The sequence below is a fragment of the Vulpes lagopus genome, chromosome 7, assembly GCF_018345385.1.
Source record: "Vulpes lagopus strain Blue_001 chromosome 7, ASM1834538v1, whole genome shotgun sequence".
Lineage (NCBI taxonomy): Eukaryota > Metazoa > Chordata > Mammalia > Carnivora > Canidae > Vulpes > Vulpes lagopus.
The window spans coordinates 12,007,880-12,028,538 of record NC_054830.1 but is presented as its reverse complement, the minus strand read 5'-3'; the positions used below and the strand labels follow the sequence as shown (position 1 = coordinate 12,028,538).

Here is a 20,659-nt window from a genome sequence, read left to right as displayed (position 1 = left end):
CACTAACCATCCATTCAGCCATTCAGGAAGTTTGGAGTCTGCTCTGGGTCAGGCCTTGTGCTGGGCACCGGGAAGATGAGGATGAAATTAGAAATTAGTCCAAGGGGTCAAAGAGATAAATAATGGTTAAGATTGTGATATTTATTTATTGAGGTCTTACTATATGCCAATCCCATTAGAACACTTTGCATGAATGAAGTCCTTCAGGACTTGCAGCCGCCCTGTTATGAATGGTATCACTTCCATCTTCTAGATGAGGAAAAGTGGGCTTTCAGAGTGGCTAATAAGCCTCCTGGGGTCTCATGGAGAGGGGAATAGGACCTAGGTGGTCCCCAGGGCCCTCATTGTTTCCTGGTGACCCCCTACTGCCCATTGCCTCCCTGATAATTGTGATTCTGCCCAGTGGGGACAGTGGCAGAGAGGAAGCATACAGGGCAGGCAGGGAGGGCTGCCTAGAATAGGCCCTTCAGGGTTGTGTCCTCCAGAGTGAAGAGATGAGTGGCTGATGACAGGATGAGGAGGCCAGGCACATAGTGGCATGAGCAGAGGCATGCTGGGGAGGGCTGGTGTTCTTACCACGTACTTCCTCCCCTGGAGGATGTTGAGCCGTGTCTGGAGACAGTTCTGGTGGTCCCACATGGGGCAGGTGTTGTTGGCATCAGGTAGGTGGAGGCTTGGGATGCTGTTCAACACCATGCAGTGCCAGGTTAGCCCCACCACAGACACCGATAAGGTCCCGAATGGCAGTGGTGCTGAGATGCAGAGGCCCTGGGCGGGGAGAGACGTGGAGTCAGGAAGTCTCATTCTCCTCCAAGTTCCCCCAGGCAAGTGCCATATCTTTGGAAAAGTTACTCTTCCCGAACCCCTGCTTCCTGCATTGAAACCAGAGGCATAAAGCATTCAGCCTGATGCAGAACACCTCCCAAAGGCCATCTATATGCTTGAAGGGACTGCGAGCAATTTGGGCTCCCTAGAGAGTGAAGTGGATGGAGTCCCTGGAAGCTGGGATGTGGTACAAGGACCTGTATAGGCCAAGGAGGTTCCATGTGCCAGTCTAGGGGACAGGCTTAGAGTGCATTCTAGAACAGTCCCCATTGTAACCCTAGGGAAAGGATCGGAGGCAAAGAAGCCAACTGGAGGCTGTGGCCTTTGTGGAGTATTGGAGAGGCCCAAGTCAAAGATGGTGGCAGGGCTGGGGAGGGGGACTTGCGTGGGAGAAATGTCCCTGGGCTGATGTTGCTCATGATTGACTGAGAGGGTAGCCAGCGCATGAAATACCACCATGTTTGGATGCTAAGGGGTCTGCTTGGTTCTAGATACTGGTGCCATACCGTGTTGTCCGAGTCAAACAGGCCTGCTGGTTTGAGTTGGGGCTGACTTGGGTCAGGAAGTTAGTGCTTTGATTGTGCTTTAGAAAAAAAAATCTGGCACCTGACCTTTGGCCCAGTATAGAAACTCTTACCTGCCAGCCTCATCTTCAAAGTGTGCGATGGGCCATGCATCCTCAGTGGCATCTGCCTCATCATCCACCAGCGGGAGAGGAGAGGAGACTTGGCGGACCTCAGCTCAGCACAGTGTGAAAGGGGGGGTGGGGACAGTTTGTGTTGGAGCAACACCTGTGCCAAAACCAAACCATCTTTTCTGTCCAAGAATTCCTTGTAAGACGGTAAAAAAAACCAAGGTGGACCTGGTTATTATTATGATTGTACGTTAGAGAAAATGAACGTAATGTAACGGAAGGGATCTTGGAATTGACAATACTTCCTCAGCTGGTGGTTTTTCAGACAACCCACCGACTGGTTCTTAAATGTATTTTGATTGCCTTGTCGTAGCCCTGGTATGCCCAGAGCACTCGGAATCTGAGTTCTGGCAGGCATGCTTCCTTCCCCAGTAAGCCTTGCTTTCTTTCCCTTGCAGGTCTGGGACCTCAGTGACATCGACAAGGATGGGCACCTGGACAGAGATGAGTTTGCTGTGGTATGGCCCTGCTGTGACTCTCTTTTCCCACCCTACTGAGGAAGGAAATGTATAGTTCATGTGGGATTTCTGGAGTCTTTTTTTTTTTTATCTGATTTTTAAAAATCAGATAAAAATTGATATATTTTGGATTTAAAGAAAAGTGGCAGTAATACAGAGAATTCTTTGGAATACCCTTCAGTAAAATTCCCCAGTGGTATTATTTTACCATATTGCTTTATCTGCTTCCTCCTTCCCTCTCTCGCCATACATATGTACGTATACACACACCTAAAATTTTCCTTTGGGCCGTTTTGGAGTAAGTTACAGACACCATACTGGTTTGTCCCAGAATACTTCAGTGTGTATTTCCTAAAACCAGGAAATTCTCTTACATACCCAGCGTCCAATTCAAAATCAGGAAATTAACATAGACAATGTCTATCTAATAATTATAGTATCTGTTGTGTGTCTTGTCATATAGCTTCCATATTAATATGTCTTTATGTATTGTCTAAGAATATGACTCAGACTGTACCACTTTCCCCAAACATTCTTTGCATCTAAGAAGTTCCAGCCTCCTTTGTTACATTCCACAGTCTCTTTCCTATCCTCTAATCTGGAGCAACAGCTCTATTTATCTCTGTGTCTCATGGGCCTGTGCGCATTTTGAAGAGTGTAGGCCAGCAGTTTGTGGAGTGTCCCTTAGCTTGGGGATATCAACTGTTTCCTCTGACAATCCAGGTCATGCCCTTGTGTGGGGCAGGACTCCACCGAGGTGATGGCTTGTTTTTCTTGGGGTCTGTGCCATTGACAGGACCTGTGCTATCTTCTTGCCCCATTGTCGACATGGTGTCCACCTTGATTGTGGTTGGTGGAGGCTGCAGGTTTCTCCCTGCAGAGTTACTCTCTTCCTGTGACTCAGTGTCTTGTGGGAGATACTTGGAGACTGGACACTTCATTACTCTTCCACCTCTCACCCACTAGTTCTCATGTCCTCCCAGGACTCTCACCTGATTGAAGATTATGGTGGTTGCCAGACAAGTTTCTAATTCTGGCACTTTTTGCACATTTTTAGTTAGTCTTCTACTATAAGGAATTTGTGTCAGAGTGGACTCATGGCTGTATCCTCTGTTCCATGGTTTATAATGTTTTTGGTTGTGTGATTTACTCTGCCTATGTAGAGCTCTTCCCAGCTGCCTCCTTTGTCCTTTGGTCACATTCCATCATTGTCAGAGCACTTGGCTTCCTTTTGGCATGGTGAGATGGCTGATGGCTCCTCCTGTATATTTCCTGCCCCAACCCTGTTTCTCCAGGGAGCCCTGGTTCCATGTAGTGGAGAATGGTGTTAGAAACCAGGATGTGGGCTCTGGGGTGCTCAGTGCTCCTGGGATACCACTGCTTCCAGGACCTCTCAGTAGACAGAGTTGGGAGTAGGTGTACATGTAGACGTACCCAGCAGATGCTCCAAGGCACCACCGTCTATTTTCAGGTCTGCTTATGTTGAACCCTGGTACTCCTGCCCTCTTCTCCTTTTAATGGCAGTGATGTCTGTGTGTTGATCGGGGCTCTCCTGTACTGTAGGCTGCCTTACCATGCAGCTACTCCCTTCACACCCTTCCAGCTCCCCACCCCCTTCCTCTTCCGTGGCCTAGCGGCCATGCTCAGGTCCTCACATGCCAGCCCTCCTCACCCTGGGCCTGTGTCATTCTGTCTCCTCTTCTTCCTCCCTTCCCTCCACCTCACATCTTTGACCTTTTCCATTCATGAGATTTATTCACTCACCTTGTTACCTTGAATCTCAAAGGAGAACAAAGTAGCTTCTTGTAGTTAAGGGCAATATGTTTTAATTTTTTAAAAAAGATTTATTTATTTCTTTATTAGCATGAATGAGTGGCCAAAAGCAGGGGGAGGGGCAGAGGGAGAAGGAGAGCAAGAATCACAAGCAGACTGCAGTGAGACCTCACAACCCTGAGATCACAACCTGAGCTGAAATCAGGGTTGGGTGCTTAACTCACTGAGCCATTCCAGGTATCCCTGTTTTTTTTTTTTTTTTTTTTTTAATTGTGGTAAAATATATAGAACATAAAATTTATCATCATAGCCATTTTTTAAAAAAATTTATTTATTTATTAGAGAGAGCACATGAATGGGGATGGGGCAGAGGTAGAGGGAGAATCAGACTCCCTGCTAAAGCAGGGAGCCTGACATGGGGCTTGATCCCAGGACCCTGGGATCATGACCTGAGCTGAAGGCCAACACCCAACTGACAGCCGCCTAGGCACCCTGCCATTTTCAAGTGTGTGGTTCAGTGGCATACTTTTATGTAGCTGTGCAGCTGTCACCACCTCCCATCTCCAAGATCCTTCATGCTGCAAAACTGAAACTCTTTCTCCATTGAATACTAGCTTCCCTGTCTTCTAGTCTCTCGTTATTTAGTTTTTATATTTCCAGTGACCATACTTGTCTTAAGGTGCTTGTTTCATTGAACTGCTCTTGGGGTGATTCCCAGGAATGGGATGACTGGCCTAGAGTGAACCTGGGAATGTGCCCCTCTCTGCACGGCCTCAGGAGCCCCAAGTTTCCATTATTGTTTTGTTTGTATCATTTCCCATCATTTCAGCTGAGATTTATGTTGTTCTGTAAATGGGTCTTATAATTGTGTCATTTGGGTTTCTTTTCATCACTTGCTGGGTTTTTAACATTCTATAGCATTTTTTTTTTCTTCTTTTTTTTTTTTTCTCTTTTTTTTTTCTATAGCATTTTTAAGTGATGGTAAATTTTACTTATGTTAGTGATCTGGTCTAAATGCAGATAGCACCTCAAGGAATATTTTTAAGTGGGAAGGGTTAGAATTTTGATTTTGTCCTTTTTTTTTTTTTTTTTTTTTTGAGAGCGAGGTCTGGGGGAGTAGGAGAGAGAGAATCTTAAGCAGGCTCTATGCCCAGCACAGAGCCAGCACAGAGCCAGACATGGGGCTTGATCTCAGGACCCTGAGGTCATGACCTGAACTGAAATCAATACTGACTGAGCCACCCAAGGACCCTTGGTGTAACAAAGGGTTTTGTTAAGCTTGAAAACAGACTTAAATCTTTGTTTTAGACAAAGTTTCTTTTCTTTGCCTGTCTGAAACAGGAAGTAAGCACAGTTCTCAGTGTATCTTTAGACTTCAAATTCTAGCACTTGGGGAGTCATCAGCCCTGGAGCTGTGTGGTGAAGGGACATGTGTGGAGTCTGACACGATTGAATTCCTTTTGTGCTTGTGTTGGTCTTATGTGATTAAACACATCCCGGAAAAATGATGCTTTGGAAGAGAATGCATCGGTAAAGGTTTATTTTTTACTTTGTTCCACTTAGAAGTGGCCTCAAAAAGAGCAGTCATTGTCACAGCATCACAGTCCCAGAAAAAGCTTCCCTCTCCCTGCCACGGCCTGTGCCTGGCCACCTGAACGTTATTCTCTTTCGCATTCACAGGCGATGCACTTGGTGTACCGAGCTCTTGAGAAGGAGCCTGTGCCCTCTGTCCTGCCCCCATCCCTCATCCCACCTTCTAAGAGGAAGAAGACGGTGTTCCCAGGCGCTGTGCCCGTCTTGCCTGCCAGCCCCCCGCCAAAAGACAGCCTCCGCTCCACGCCTTCCCACGGCAGCGTCAGCAGCCTGAACAGCACGGGAAGCTTGTCTCCCAAGCACAGCATCAAGCAAACACAGGTATGGTGCCCTCTGCATGCGTGGCTGCTTCTTGGAGCAGCCGTGTATACTTGCAGAGTCCCAGCCAGATGTTCCTTGGGAGCAAGTAATTTGTGACTCCAGAAAGGTAACATTTGTGATTGTGTTTTTTCAAACGATATTTATGGTTGGCACCTTAGTACCATAGACTCGCTGACTGTAACAAACATTTATTTCTCCCAAAAAACCTAGAGGCTAGGAAGTCCCAAGATCCAGGCACAGGCAGATTTGGTGTCTGATGAGAGCCTGATTCTGGGTTCACAGATTGAGTTTCCTCGCTGTCTTCAGGTGGTAGAAAGGACGAGGGAGCTCTCTGGGGTTCCCTTATGAGGGGAATGATCATATTCATGGAACTCCACCCTCATGAAGTACTCACCTTCCGAAGGCCTCACTTCCCAATACCATCACATTGGGATTAGGGTTTTAACAGGAATTCTGGGGTGAGAGGCGGGGGTGGGTGGCACAAAAATTGAGTCTGTAGCTACAGGGATTTGGAGTTAAGTTTCTCATTCCTTTGCAAACAAATGCCATCCTTCCTCAGACACACTTAGTTTGCTCTACCCTTTGGGCTCTCTATTCCTTCTGCCTTAGGCAGCACCTCTGCTGGGCTGGTGCTTTCCCAGATTGTACCCAGCACTTTGTTTTGCGAGGCCTCTGCTCACAGGGCATCTTATCCAGGGGCTTTGGTGTGATCATAGCCAGTGTGCCCTGGGCTCTTTCCACCCTGCATTCTATATTTCCCATGCCTGGCCTGTTTTGTTGTTAATTATGTATTATCTGTCTCTTTCTCCTACTCCCCTCCCGCTTAGCTGCATGAGAGCAGAGTTAGTTCTTGGTTGTAATCTCAGTGTCAGAACAACCCGGATACTTTGATGCTCAGTAAAGATGTTGAATATCACAGGAGCAAGGGAGACATCTATGTCTTGTTAAGAAGACAGTGTGGGGGCTCTGACTCCCAGCGGGCAGCATCTTATATTTCAAAAAGACATTTCTTGTTCTGGCAAATGTAGCACACCATAAAGGGGTCTTTTATAAAAAGGTGCCTTTGAGATTATCTAAAACATGCAAGAATGTGACCATGAGTTACATCCTGAGTCATGCCTTGCTTTCTGCCTTATTTGTGGTTTCAAAGGGAAAGCAGTGCAGGTGACATGAAGAGGGCCAGCCAGCACTGCCATGCAAATTCAGATATGAACCATAAAAGTAGAAATGAGAAACGATCTTGGTCTCAGCCTATCAGTAAGTGACACTGTTGGCTAGGAATGGCTGTGGCATTCACTTAGGCCCCCCGTTACTTTTGGCGAGCCCCCACAGATACTTCCTCGACTGGAGCAAGTGTCTTTGTGGCTCTTGTTAGGATTGCAAAATGTACTTCACCAACAACCATCAGGAAAATTTTAAAAACTAAGATTTATTACTCACAGGTCCTGCAGAGTGTACATCACACCCCTGGCACCATAGCAAAGCCAGGGGTAGAGAGAGAGCGAGCTCAGGCATGGGGCTCTACCTTTTTGGGGTCGAGGATGGGGGCCTAGGGTTTCTTGGGTTCACTCTTTACTGGTGAATTTAAAACATAAGAGTGGAAATGAAAGCATGGAAAGGGAAAAGTGGTGTCACTCAGGAGGCCATTTATCTAGGACACCCCGGGTTTCCCAGGGAACCGTCTTGGGCTGGCCTGGTTCTTTCCCTGGTCGTGTGTGGTTGGTAATGTGTTTACTCAGGATGGCTGTTTTTGAAATGGGTGCCTCAGCAATCAAAAGCGTAATGACAGGCATTTAAATTACAATAAAAAATGAATTGTCAGATACTTAATGCTTCAGAAACTCAGGATCAGATGATGATTCTGTTATGCATGACATATTTTTGAAGTTAAACATTCTACTTGGTGTTGGTGGGGAAGGGAGTGGCTCATTTTCAGGAGCAAGAGTCCTCTCTGAGAGGGTCAGGGTGGTTTGGTCAGGGGGCTAATATAGCCCCTGTCACTGCCCCAGCTGGGCAGAGGGGCAGAGGTGACAGGGCTTCCCCTCAGGTTGGTATCTATTAATAAGCCCCATGTCCAGATGGTCCAGTCTGGGCATCTTCACCAGCTCAGCAGCTCACCAGCCGTGCCTGGCACATCCTGGGGATGTCGCGGTGACTGTGGGACTGGCCTCTGTGCTTCTTGGAGAGATAGATGATAACCATATCAATAAACCAAGGAAGGTCAGGTAACTATGAAAAGCAGAACAGGGCCTGGCCTGGAAGCACTGGGGCGAGGAGAGGGCTGTGCTCCTACAGATGGGGTCAGCTAGAAGGTCACAAAGGAGATGATACCTGAGCTGACACCTGAATGACAAAAAGTCATCAGAGGACTAGTCTGTGTCAAGACTCTCAAGTGGTAACCTCTAGAAACAGGAAGAAGGGTGGGATGGAGTTAGAGAGGGGGCCAAGACTGATAACTTAGACCTGCACAAGCTGTTTTCCAAGACAAGCAGCACCTATGTCTGCAAAATTCTTGCTGAAAGTTCTTACTAAGTACTGCAGGTTAGGTTAGTGGTGACAGGTTTAACTGACAAGGAGGCAAGTGGGGCCAGAGTTGCTAACAGGTACAGGTTGACCAGCCTTGTAACTCCTGTCCATGGTGATCTGGTGGCTCTCCCCAGACCCTGGGAGCATGCTGCTGATTACAACTAGACTTATGTTACCAGGGTGGGTGGGGGTGGGAAGAAATGGGTGCTTTCCCGCCCCAAGGATGGGGACAGCTGTTAGAATCACAGATGTGAGAGCAAGCAGTTCCGGGGACCCACAGTCCCCATGGTGTCCCCTCCCTCACTTCTCTCCCCACCAGGCAGGGGCTACCAGGTACTGTCCTCCTGCCAGCTGTGGGGTGCAGCTCCTTCTAGCTACTAGGCTCTGTTGCTCTTTATTGGAGGGGACCTGTGGCTGCTAAGCCAGCCTTAAACCCAGCCCGTTCTGGGAGACCAGCTCTGAGGAGAAGGCTGTCCCATGTTGGATTTGTAGCCATGTAGGCTTCAGAGTGTTGCTGCTGACATACTCTGAGACCCAGAAATCAGGCAGCAAACTCATTTTGTTTGCAGGTTAACCGTTAGGTTAATCATGGTCAACCATGATTCTTGTCATCCCGGGGTTGTAATAATCTCTTGGGACTTGTGGATCACAGAAACCAGCGTCTCCCTCAATTTATAGCTTGTCTGACCCGCTGTTACAGCCTTCTCAGGTTTCTTGGCATTTGAGGTTTAGCTTACTCTAGTTACTGGGTGTAAAGACAACAAGCCTCTTCTTCATTAGAGATCTTTTACGTGTATTTTTACCTCTACTCTGGGGTAGCTTACAAAAATTCACGTAATGCAACAAGCAAAGTGCAAGTCTCTCTTGTTATCTGAACTGCTGCCTGAGCCCTTGCTGTTTGAATTTGGTCCATAAATTCTGATAAAGCCTTGCTGGACTAAATCATTTTCCCTATCCAGAATCCTGAAATTGAAATAATATGGGTACCATGGTGTCCATTGCTTCCCACCCTTGCTTTCTGGATTCCCAGTGCTCCCGTCAGGATCATGCTGGATTTGGATAGCGAGGGAGACCTGTTCAGAAAAAGCAGATGAAGAAAAACATCCCTAGAAAAAGGAGCAGAGGCACTGTGGATCTTGGTTCAATGAGCATGCTAAAGGTCAGAGGTGATGCGTCCAGAATTAGCAGTTGAAGGGGCCCCGATCTTCCTGAATTAGGAGGTGCGTGGTCCCCGGTAGACCCTTGGTGGCATTTGCCCTCTCGTGTATACCTGAGCAGGCAGCGTGAGGGGTCACACGTGTAGCAGGGGCCAAGCCCCACAGCTGCCAAAATAGCACCACACGAGGCTCTCAGATTCTCTTACTTCCATCTGCCAGAGCAGTGTCGAGGGTGGTGGGGCCCTTGTAGGTGGATGGCATGCTCGTTCGGGGCCCAGATTCCCCCACCAGCACGCAGGGACCCTGGGTTCCTGTCCATCTAGCAGACACCATTTTCATGTCCGCCTCATTGGTTGCCCATCAGTGCTGGGTGTGTGCCAACACCTCATGGGGAGATTGCAGTGTCACAGAGAACTGAGTCAGGGCAAAGGATGGAATCTGCACAGGATCCCAGATGGTGGGCATCAAGGATACCTCTGGCAGCTGCAGAGCAGTGTCTGCAGGCAGAAGACAAGAGGACCAGAAATCCTGGCATGGGAGTGGGGCTGGCTGGTTGTCAGGAGACTGTCCTTCTAACATGGGCCGTTAGGAGGGTCTTGCCTTGCACACTTGGAGCCCTTCTCTGGAAGGAGGTCATCAGCTTCCCTTCGAGCCCCCTTCACCTGCTGGATCTTTACCTCCATCTAAATATAAGGAGGAGGAGATGCTGCGATGGGCTGGGAGAGGCTCACCTTGGCTGCTGGGTGAGGCTGACTGAGTGGTGTTCACTACTCAGCCTCAGTTTCCCCACTCAGAACAGGGCTCCTGTCTGCCCTGTTGGTTCATGGAGCCGTGCTACCCACAAGCACTCAGTAGTCCTCCCATCAGGAATACGTGGAAGTGCTTTAATAGCACATGTTTACGGTGACGAGAAGCTCAAGACCAACTGTTTTGAAACCCTTTCAGCCAACAGTGAGCTGGGTGGTGCCAGTTGCAGATAAGATGCGATTTGACGAAATATTCCTGAAGACCGACCTGGACCTAGATGGCTATGTGAGTGGCCAGGAGGTGAAGGAGATCTTCATGCACTCAGGCCTCACCCAGAACCTTCTAGCACACATATGGTAAGGACGGGTAGCTGGACATCTGTGTGTATGGGCCTCCTGTGGAGAGGCAGTGACTGAGGGTAGCTCCGAGGGCCCCGAGGAAGTGAGGCTGGTGCTGAAGGAAAACAGGCGGCCATCAGAGTGCGGTGGTCAGGGCCACCTCTCCAGCCCCGCAGCAGGCCTCCAGATCTGCCTGGTTGGGTAGGGGCTGGGTGAGGTATAAGCGTGAAGGCCCTTTCCCTTTTCCTAGGCATGGCAGCTCTCTCTCCACCTGTTTGGACCCTTTAGAGAGCTCTAGGGAGATATGCTTGAGTGGCTGGGGCAAGTTCTTGCTGTTGGTTATGCTGGTTCTAGCAAGAGGTGCAGGCCTTTGCCACAGCCAGATGGGGTGCACTCACCTGGCCCTGCCCCTGTATGGGGGCGGTGTGCAGTATAATTCCAGCAGCTCCTGGGAGACCCTGTGGTCAGTGACTTGGCTCCCATCAGGAGGCTGAGCAGTCAACAAGACTCTGGTCCATGCCTCAGGGCCAGTCAGGGAGCCGTCCTCACCCCCACTTTCCTGCAGGGTAGACCAGAGCAATCTTCACGGTGCTGGGAGGCCTCTTTTTGTAACTGGCCAGTGGGGAAAGTCACTTTCTGACTTTGTCTTCGGGACTTAGCGGGGCTTCACTTGGAAGTCAAGGAGAGAATTTCCATATAATTCTGGAGAGGTGAACCCCTCCAAAGAAGAGCAGTGAAATTTCGCATGTTAGTAGGTTGGGAAAATAACTGTCCTCAGCAGTCATTCATAGACGTCCACATTGTGAGGGGAGTCCCCAACCTGAAAAAACACGCTGTTATCCTTTCTCTTCAGAAGGAATGTATGACGCACAGAGTTAATCATGAAACAGCTTGGGGAGGCTGATGGCTTCTGACAGGTCAGGAGCAATCATTCTCTGGCCCTTCAACTCCAGTGCCCACTTTGAGAAGCCAATGAAATGCATTGTCCACTTTATCACCTTGAAGTGGATATGCATGCGATCAACGGTAGTGATGCAGCACCCTGATCATAGTGTAGGGACATCCTCTCAACCTGTAAGTGGTGCAGCAACAGGGAAATGGCACAGTGAAATCATGAAATATACTTGGATTCAAAGAAGGAATGCAGAAAGCTTTGCATATTAAGAGCAAAGGGAAGGGGCACCTGGTTGGCTTAATGGTTGAGTGTCTGCCTTCGGCTCAGGTCATGATCCTAGGGTCCTGGGATTGAGCCTGACATCGGGCTCCCCACAGGGAGCCTGCTTCTCCCTCTGCCTGTGTCTCTGCCTCTCTGTGTCTCTCAATAAATAAAATCCAAAAGAAAAAAAAAAGCAAAGGAAAAAGGCAGAGCTGAGCAAGCTCTAAGCTCTAGAATAACTGCTGGGAAAGTAAAACGACAGTCTCAGTTTGTCTGCAGGTAGCCGGAGCTAGAGAGCCATAACTGAAATCCAGATAACATGCCCGGAGGGCTGGCGGGGGGTGGGGGTGAGGGTTGTGCGCACAGCCCTGGAGCCAGGGTGTGCACTTGAGCTGTCATGGGTGGAGGCTGGCCAGGCACCTGGCATGCGGGCCTCAGAGCCCATGCTCCTTTAGAGATAGGGAGCAAGAGAGGGGCTAAAAGAAGACGCCTTGGCCCAGGAGTAGCTGTGGGCTGGGTGTGCGACAGAACTGGCCCTGATGTGCAGAATCCGCACATCTTACCTTCAAACTGCAACAAGAAAGAAGATGTTTCTATATTTTTAATTTTCAAAAACATTTTAGAAAAAGATCGTTTATTTCTTTATTTGAGAGAATGCGAGCATAAGCAGAGGGAGTGGCAGAGGGAGAAGTAAACCTCCCTACTGAGCAGGGAGCCTGATGTAGGGCTGGGTCCCCGGACCCTGAGATCTTGACCCCGAGCCAAAGGCAGACACTTAACTAACTGAGCCACCCAGGCGCCCCTGAAGAGGCTTTTAAAGCAGCCTTTATCAGTGATACTCAGTGGGGTCTCTGCCTCCCCTTGGCTCTGTTCATTGGCTGTTTGGGCCCGAGTCTGTTTACCATTCCGGGCGGCTCTCTTCTCCTTTGAGTTAGAGAGTGGCGTCATTGTTCTGCAGTCACTATGAGTAGTGGGAAGTGAGACCCTCTTGAGTGGCCAGAATGAGACAGTTTTGTAGGCCTGGAGGTCTTGTCCAACCACTTGAAGCTTTCCTTCCCATAATGGCCAGCTCCTTGGTTACTGGGCTGGTTGCAGAGCTGCTCTCTCCGGCTTTGCAGGGGTTCTGCGTGCTGCTGGTTTATATGCTGCCTTGCCTGTCAGCCAGGATGCCAGAAGGCCAAGTGAGCAGGGATACCTTAGCAGTGAGGGACTGTCCTGTGCGGCATGGTCAGGTGTGGCTTTCTGGGGCCCATCTCCTCATGACGACAACCCAAAATGCTGCTGCTGTCATCTCCATTAAAAGCCAGCAGCTCAGGCTGCTCACATAACCCAGGCTACAGGGCTATGGCTAAAGACCCAAGGGTGCACAGTCGGGCCCAACATCTGTGTCCGTGAGAACGGCTGCTCCATCCTTGGACCATTGCAGTTCTCCATGTACAGGCCATAGAGAGTTGGTGGCATTTCTGATTATTGCCAGTGAGATCTTCCCAGAGGCCTGCCAACCTTGGCCTGTGAGGTGGGGTTTGGTGGTTCTCCAGCCAGGTGAGGCCCCCCTTCCTGTCCTGACAACCCCCTCCTTAACTAGCCGCGGGGCAGGGTGCTTGGGTAGGGGGGTGTCAGGATTGCTGTCGGGATGTTCAGTAGAAAAGAAGTTGCTGCTGTGCCCCATTGTTTGTATTGTCACTGTTCATTTCTTAAAAGGATGGGTTCTGTGATTTGTACTTACCATGCAGGGCCGAATTCTTGTCTCCGATGTGTAATTAGCATCTGCACGTTTCTCCCAGGGCCCTGGCCGATACGAGGCAAACAGGAAAGTTAAGTAAAGACCAATTTGCGCTAGCTATGTACTTCATTCAGCAGAAGGTCAGTAAAGGCATCGACCCCCCTCAAGTCCTGTCGCCGGACATGGTCCCGCCCTCTGAGAGAGGCACTCCCATCCCGGTGAGTACTGCTGGCCACAACCCCATCATGTTTGTGTGGTTTCCCGCGGCCTGCCACCAGGTGGCGGTAGTGGCCTGTGTGAGCAGACCAGTGCCCTGCTTTCCTTGCCTGCTTTCACCAGGGGCCCAGGGGTGGGTCTGGGGGGGTGTCTGGGCCACTGGGATAGTGTTCCAGACTGGATGCTGGCCCTTTGGCTACTGTGAATTGGAGATACTATGATTCTATCCTTCATACTAAGACCTACTAGGACTTGCTGGGTGGTAAGGTCAGCTTGTCAATTTTTTTTTTTGTCAAACTTTTTTTTAAAGATTTATTTTTAAGTAATCTCTGAACCCCATGTAGGGCTGGAGATCCAGAGTCACGTGCTCTACCAGTTGAGCCAGCCAAGCACCCCTTAGTTTGTCAATTTTTTTTAAGGCAGGAGGCAGAGGGAGAGGGAACAAGAGAATCTTAAGCAGGCTCCATGCTGAGCACTGAGCTCAGTCTCACACCCCCAAGATCATGACCTAAGCCAAAATCAAGAGTTGGATGCTTAGGCGACTGAGCAACCCAGGCACCCCTTAGCTTGTCAATGTTTAATTCTGTATATGAATTTGGTTCCAGGATGGTTCAAGTTGTCTCGGATCCGGGGAGTTTACTGGTGTGAAGGAACTTGACGATATCAGCCAGGAGATTGCTCAGTTACAAAGGTGGTTAAAGCTCCTTCCCCTGTGAACCTGGATCTCACACAGCCCCACCCTAGCTTGGCACCACAAGCACCAGGGGCCTGTGAGGCGTGCAGCAGGTTGACTATCCCAAGTTTGTGCAGCAGAAATGCAGGGCTGCATGTCGCCCCGATTTCCTGAGTTGACTTAACTAAGCTTGAGTGATGGCGTCTGTGGGAGTCCCTGTGGGCTGGGGGGGTCTCAGGCAGGTGTTACTGGGCTGCTCCCCCCAACCTCAGGAAGGCCTTGTTCTCCCTCTGCACATAAGACCACTGAGTCTTAGGTGGCAAATTAATGGCTTAGGACCAAGAGCTAAACTGAGAGAGGTGTCATGTCCAGGTCTCTGGCTCCTCTCTGTCCCTACTGCCTCAGTTTCTCACCTGTAAACAAGGGCTCTGGATGGGGTGTCTGCACTCTCGGAAGCTGGCATAAAGAAATGCATCCACTTTATATGTCCCTGGGATCCTCTTCGAAACCACAGATAATTCTGGGGGAGAGCAGTGAGCAGAAGGGCTCAAAAAATGCTTTGCTGTCCCTGGGTAAGGTCAGTGAGGGCATGCTGAGCCCTCCTCACCCTGGCCATCGCTCTGACCACTTCCCCCTGCTCCAGAGGCTCGAGTGGTCTCACTGGGAGTGATGCCTCATCATATCCACAGATTCCACTCATGCTTGAGGGGAAGGAATGACGTAGGGTGCACGGTCGCTGGGAGCCAGCTGAGCTGGGTTCTGTGGGTGTGGACGGAATCGGGTGTGGAGAAAATACACGATGGCTGTTGTCATGTTGTCGCTCATCTGCGCTTCCCTGAAATCTTTCAATGCCCAGAGAGAAATACTCCCTGGAACAAGACATCAGAGAAAAGGAAGAGGCAATCAGGCAGAAAAGCAACGAAGTACAGGTAAGCATAGTGCCCACCCTGGGCAGGCAGCTATGACCTGCGCCTCACAGGCCACGCCTGTCTGTGGGTCGGGGCACTTAACTGGAAACACGGGCTTCTGGGGGGCTTCTAGGTGGGATTTTTAAGTTTCCTATAACCATAGACAGGGGTGTCTTTTTTTTTTTTTTTCAATTGAGCTATATAAGTCACATTACATAAAATTTGCCACTTTAAAAGATACAATTAATTCAGTGGGTTTTAGCATATTCAGTATGTTGCTTGGCTATTCCCTCTGTTTCATTCCAGAACATTTCCATCATCCTGAAAAGAAACCCCATGACCATTGGCCCTCACCCGTCTCCTCCGTAACCTCCCCTTCCAGCCCCTGGCAACTACTAATCTGCTTTCTTTTTCTATGAATGTGTCTGTTCTGGACATTCAACGTGAGGTCTTTTGTGTCTGGCTTTTTTCACTCAAGTCTCAGTTTTTGAAGTTTAGACAGTAGCTGCTAACCTTTTTCTAGGACAGTCCTGCTTCCTTGAGTGTCTCCTAGCAGGTGGTGGTGACACAGAGACTGGGGGTCTGACTGCTGAGCTCGAACCCAGTTCTCCTTAGCTGTGTGACCTTGGGCAAGTTACTCAACACCTCTGGATCTTGTATGACATTGGTAATGAGTGTTTTACTTTCCTGGGTTGTGGGCCTGGAAAGTGGGGTCTGGCACATGCTCAGCGCTCACTTGGGGCCCTTCTTGCTCTTCTCATAATTTGAGCAGAAGGGATTCTGCATCAGGATCAAATCAGTCAGCACTGGGCAGCAGCATCATCAAAGAGATGTGGGTTCCCACGATGCCTCGGGTCTGAATGGACAGAGAAGGCACTGCCACTGTGAGGATACTAGAGGTGGCTATGGCACCCTGAGAGTGACCCCTACAAGTGCCACTGGTACTGGTGGTCTCTACTTGAGGCCTTTGAATGTTCTGAGCTCAGACTTGGGCCAGGGGAGAGGAGCACAGCCAAGTATGCAGGACTCCAGCTCCACCATGTCTCACCTGAGTGACCTGGATGGGTGGCTTCTATCTCCCCAGCTGGCAATGAGGGCCAATGCCTGGGCTGCTCACAGAGCCAAGAGAAGCAACTGTCTGCCATGTGTACTACAGGAGTGGCCGGTTCTTTCTGGTCCACCTCCTAGGGTGTAGACCCGAGTCAGGGGAACTAAGTAGCATCTGACTCATTTGGGCTCCTGAGGTGCTGGGCGGCCCTCCCCTGTACTACCCACAAGGGGACTGGAGGACTCTGGGATACTAGGTGGATAGTACATTTCACCGATCTGTGGGAAATGTCATGGCTATGGTCTGCGGGTGAGGTGGGGTGGATGTGCCCACCCTGCTTCAGGACACCCATTAGTTTGTGCTGTGCAGTGTCCAGACCCTTCTTTCCTTTCCCAGCATCTCACTCTCTGTGAGAAGTGAGCAGTGAGGATGGGGCTGTAGATGGTCTCCTAGAATGTTTTGGATTGGAAAGCAGGGACTGGCCTGCCTCTGGCAGGAGGAGCTTTTTGCTCAAATGAGCTGCTTCAGTTGTAAGAGCACCTTGCAGGTGATGTTACTATTTTTCTGAAAGCCCCCACAGTACTTTCATCCTGTCACTTTATTCTCTCAGGCCTCTGATTTCCATCCATGTCCTAGAATTGATCCCTCAGACACAGAGCCCACTCCTGCTCCTCTGTCACCTGCATCCCCTCATGCTCTATCCTTTTAGCCCTGTGGTGTGGTGGAGCTGGCCTTGTGTTCCCTCATGCCTGTGCTGGGCCCAGCCAGTGACAGGATGTGTGGCTGGTTCTCCCTTCCTGTTGTGTCTGGATTGCCATGAACATGCTTTGGTTTGTATTCTGGTCCCTGAGGATCTGGATGCTATGATGTCCTTTAACTACTGAGGAAACCAGTCATCAGGTCTCTGGTGCCTGCTCTGGGTGATTCTGAGGAAGATGTCAGGTCTTTGTGGTGACTTATTCTGACATCTGGAAGTACTGTCCTCTCTGGTCTGCGCTAGGTGCATTCAGGCCAATTGGAACCCTAGATGGTGGGCTCTGATGGCACACACCTGCAGCCTTTGAGGTGCTAGGGTTCTTGTGTGCCCTGATAGCCCCCCAGAGCTGGGGGGGAGGGAGCCCAGTGCCAGCCAGACTGGCCCTTGTTCTGTGGGGGGCCTCATTTGTAAGCAGGCCAGCCCGGGTCTCTGCTGTAGTGCTTAATGGTAGCTTTTTGGTCATAGACAGAACACTGTGTATTTTTTAAAAGTTCCCCTGTGAAAACCAGGTTTGGCTTTGGTTCCTGCCACCTTTCCCCACCTGAGTCTGGCCAGATGATCACTTGCCACACCCGCTAGCACAGTCTTCGGGTTGGGCCCCCTATAGAGTATGGGTCCTTTGTCCTCAGGCCTGTTTATGTTTGGTTTTAGGCAGCCAATGCTTGGCTTCAGCCCCCACTGTCCTGTTCTCATGGTACCCCTTCCCCATCCTCCATTGGGGTCTCTCACTTCCATTTCCATCGCTTTTGTTCTGGTGAACATCTGCAGCATCTTTGCCTGGTTTTTCGTTTTCTTTTCTTTTTTTTTTTTTTTTTGTTTTATTTTCTTTCTGTGAAAACAGCGTTACTGAGATAGAACTCACACAGTACACAATCCATCCACTTAAAGTGCATAATTCAGTGGTGTTTCATGTGTGCACAGAGTTGTGCAACCATCACCACTATCAGTTCTTCAGCACTTTCATTACTCCAAAAGGGAGCCCCATCCCCATTAGCAGTCCTTGTTCCCCTCCCCAACCCCCCAGCAGCCACTTGTCTACTTTCTGTCTCTGAATTTACCTGATCTGGACATTGCATGTAAATGGAATTGTACATTGTGTGGCCTTTGTGTCTGGCTTATTTCACTCTGCCTTGTGTTGTCAAGGTTCACCACATCATAGGATGTCTCAGTGCTTTATTCATTTTTATGGCTGAGTAATACTCTGCGGTATGGCTGGACCACATTTGGTTCCTCTGTTCATCCCTTGATGGATATTTGGGTTTTTCAACTTTTTAGCCATTGCAAATGATATTGCTCTGAACTTTCATGTGCAAGTCATAATGACATATGACTTCACTTCTGTTTTGTCTATTACCTAGGAGTGGAATTGCCAGACCGTATAGTAACTCTATGTTTAACCTTTGGAGGATCTGCTGGACTGTTTTCCAAAGTGGCTGCACCATTTTACTCTTTTTTTTTTTTTTTTTTTTTTACCATTTTACATTCTAATCTATAACGCATAGGGGTTCCTGTTTCTCCATATCCTCTCTAACACTTATTTCCTATTTTTTATTTTAGCCTTCCTAGTAGGTATAGAGTGGTATCTCATTGCCCCCAATGCTCTCTCTTTTTTTTTAAGATTTTATTTATTTGAGAGAGAGAGAGGGAGCATGAGCTGGGGGAGGGGCAGAGGGAGAAGCAGACTCCTCTCGGATCAGGGAGCCTGATGTAAGGCTCAATCCCGGGACCCTGGGATCATGACCTGAACTGAAGGCAGACGCTTAGCTGGAGGAGCCACACAGGTGCCCCACATTTTATCATTTTAGCTCTTATATTTAGATCTTTGATCTGTTTTCAGTTAATTTTTGTGTATGGTGTGAGGTAGGGATCCTACTTCATTCTTTGCATGTGGAGATCCAGTTGTCCCAACATCATTTGTTGAAAAAACTCTTCTTTCTCCACTGAATGGTCTTGGCACCCCTGTTGGATAGCACTTGGCCATCGATGTGTGGCTTTATTTCTGGACTCTCAATTTTACCCCGCTGATCTACCTCCATTTCTGCTTATGTCAGTACCATACTGTCTTAGTGACTGTAGCTTCTTAGAGGCATACCTCATTTTATTGTATTTCACTTTATTGTGCTTTGCAGATACTGCATGGGTTTTTGTTTGTTTTACAAATTGAAGGTTGGTGGCAACCCTGTGTCAAGCAAATTTATCAGCACCATTTTCCCAGTAGCATTTGCTTCCTTTGTGTATCTCTGTCCCATTTTGGTATTTTTTGCAGTCTTTCAGACTTTTTCATTATTGTTATATTTGTTATGGTGATCTGTGATCAGAGATTATGGCTCACTGAAAGCTCAGATGATGGGGGGCAATTTTTAGCAATAAAGCATTTTTTAGTTAAGGTGCATATGTTTATTTTTAGACATAATGCTATTGTATACTTAATAGATTGCCGTATAATATTAACATAACTTTTATATGTACTAGGAAACTAAAAAATTCATTTGGCTTGCTTTTTTGTGATATTTGCCTTATTACAATATATCTGGAGTATGTCTGTTGTAAATTTTGGAATTGAAAAGTATGAGTTCTCTAACTTTTTTTCTTCTTTTTCAAGATTGTTTTGACTATTCTGAATCCCTTGCATTTCCTTATGAATTTTGGCATCAGCTTGTCAGATACTGCACAGAAGGCAGCTGGGGATTCTGGTTGGGTTTGAATTGAGTCTGTAGGTTGTCTGGGTTATTTCTGTGTTCTCTTTGCATAAACATCTCCCCCTTTCTGACCTCAGCTCCTATCCTAACCATGGGGGTCTTTGTCCCTGTGGGGCTCTTTGATTCTTCCCTCTTCATTACAGAATGAGGCCAAGATTCCTTGATGTCCCAGGCTGCTGGCCACCTGGTGTCCCAGGCTACCACACTGGGCCTGACCCTCCTCCCTGCTTCGTCTCCTCCTCCTCCTTTGTCACTTGTTCTTCCCTCAGATGTGGCAAACCCATGTCCTGGACACCCTACCACCAGTCTCTTCTCTTCTCTTCCCCAAACTTGTCAGACTGAAAATCAGCTTCTTGAATTAAAGGGCAGGGAGACTGGGGAGCAGAGAATCCAACTTCCCAGAATAACTCAGAGGTGTATTTTGGCTGTCTAGAGAGGAGAGAGCCATGACATTTTTGTCTTCGAGGTAGAGGGGAGACCCTGTGCCTGCTTTGGGTTTTTTTCCTAAAATGGCACCAGCAACGCACAGCCCAGGCCAGCCCTGGGGGTTGGTCTCACCATCCCTATCTTTCTGTACCCCCAAAGGTCCCCTCAAATCTTTCCTCTGCTTTGGTTCCCATGGCCACCATCTCACCTAGGCCCAGGTCCTCTCCTGCTCCCTTCATCAGCCCCCTTGGCTTCCATCTTCTCTGCCCCATCCATTCATTATTTTAAGTTTAGTTATAAAACGTTTGATAAGACATTTGCCTGGTTGGAAACCGAAAGGCTAGACACTTCCCGCTGTTTCCTTCGGCCCCTCAGAGATACAGTCCGTTAGCTATCATGAGGCCTTCCAGGAAGGTCATGTGCATGTTTAAGGGGAGAGATCTGTGCATATTCTTTCCTTCCTGTTTGCACGAATGCCACAATACAACATACACATGCATTCTGCCTTGTGCGTTATTTGCTTCACATTGTACCTCAGAATATGAGGTACAGCTTCCCTTAGAGTAACCTTTCCCTAGGGTTAGCGAGGCCTGCCTGGTATAAATTTACATTGCTTACAGG

General features: G+C 48.7%; 1 protein-coding gene across 17 annotated transcripts in view; it reads left to right on the top strand.

Annotated features, from left to right (window-relative positions):
- The window catches only part of EPS15L1 (epidermal growth factor receptor pathway substrate 15 like 1), a 96,793-nt gene that overhangs the window by 33,178 nt on the left and 42,956 nt on the right, over window positions 1-20,659 (top strand). For all 17 annotated transcript variants that reach the window (XM_041761469.1, XM_041761457.1, XM_041761454.1 and 14 more), the window contains exons 8-13: window positions 1,918-1,977; window positions 5,431-5,664; window positions 10,293-10,450; window positions 13,373-13,529; window positions 14,133-14,218; window positions 15,057-15,129. In XM_041761469.1, coding sequence (XP_041617403.1) covers window positions 1,918-1,977; window positions 5,431-5,664; window positions 10,293-10,450; window positions 13,373-13,529; window positions 14,133-14,218; window positions 15,057-15,129 — 768 coding nt within the window. The remainder of the gene's footprint in view (window positions 1-1,917; window positions 1,978-5,430; window positions 5,665-10,292; window positions 10,451-13,372; window positions 13,530-14,132; window positions 14,219-15,056; window positions 15,130-20,659) is intronic.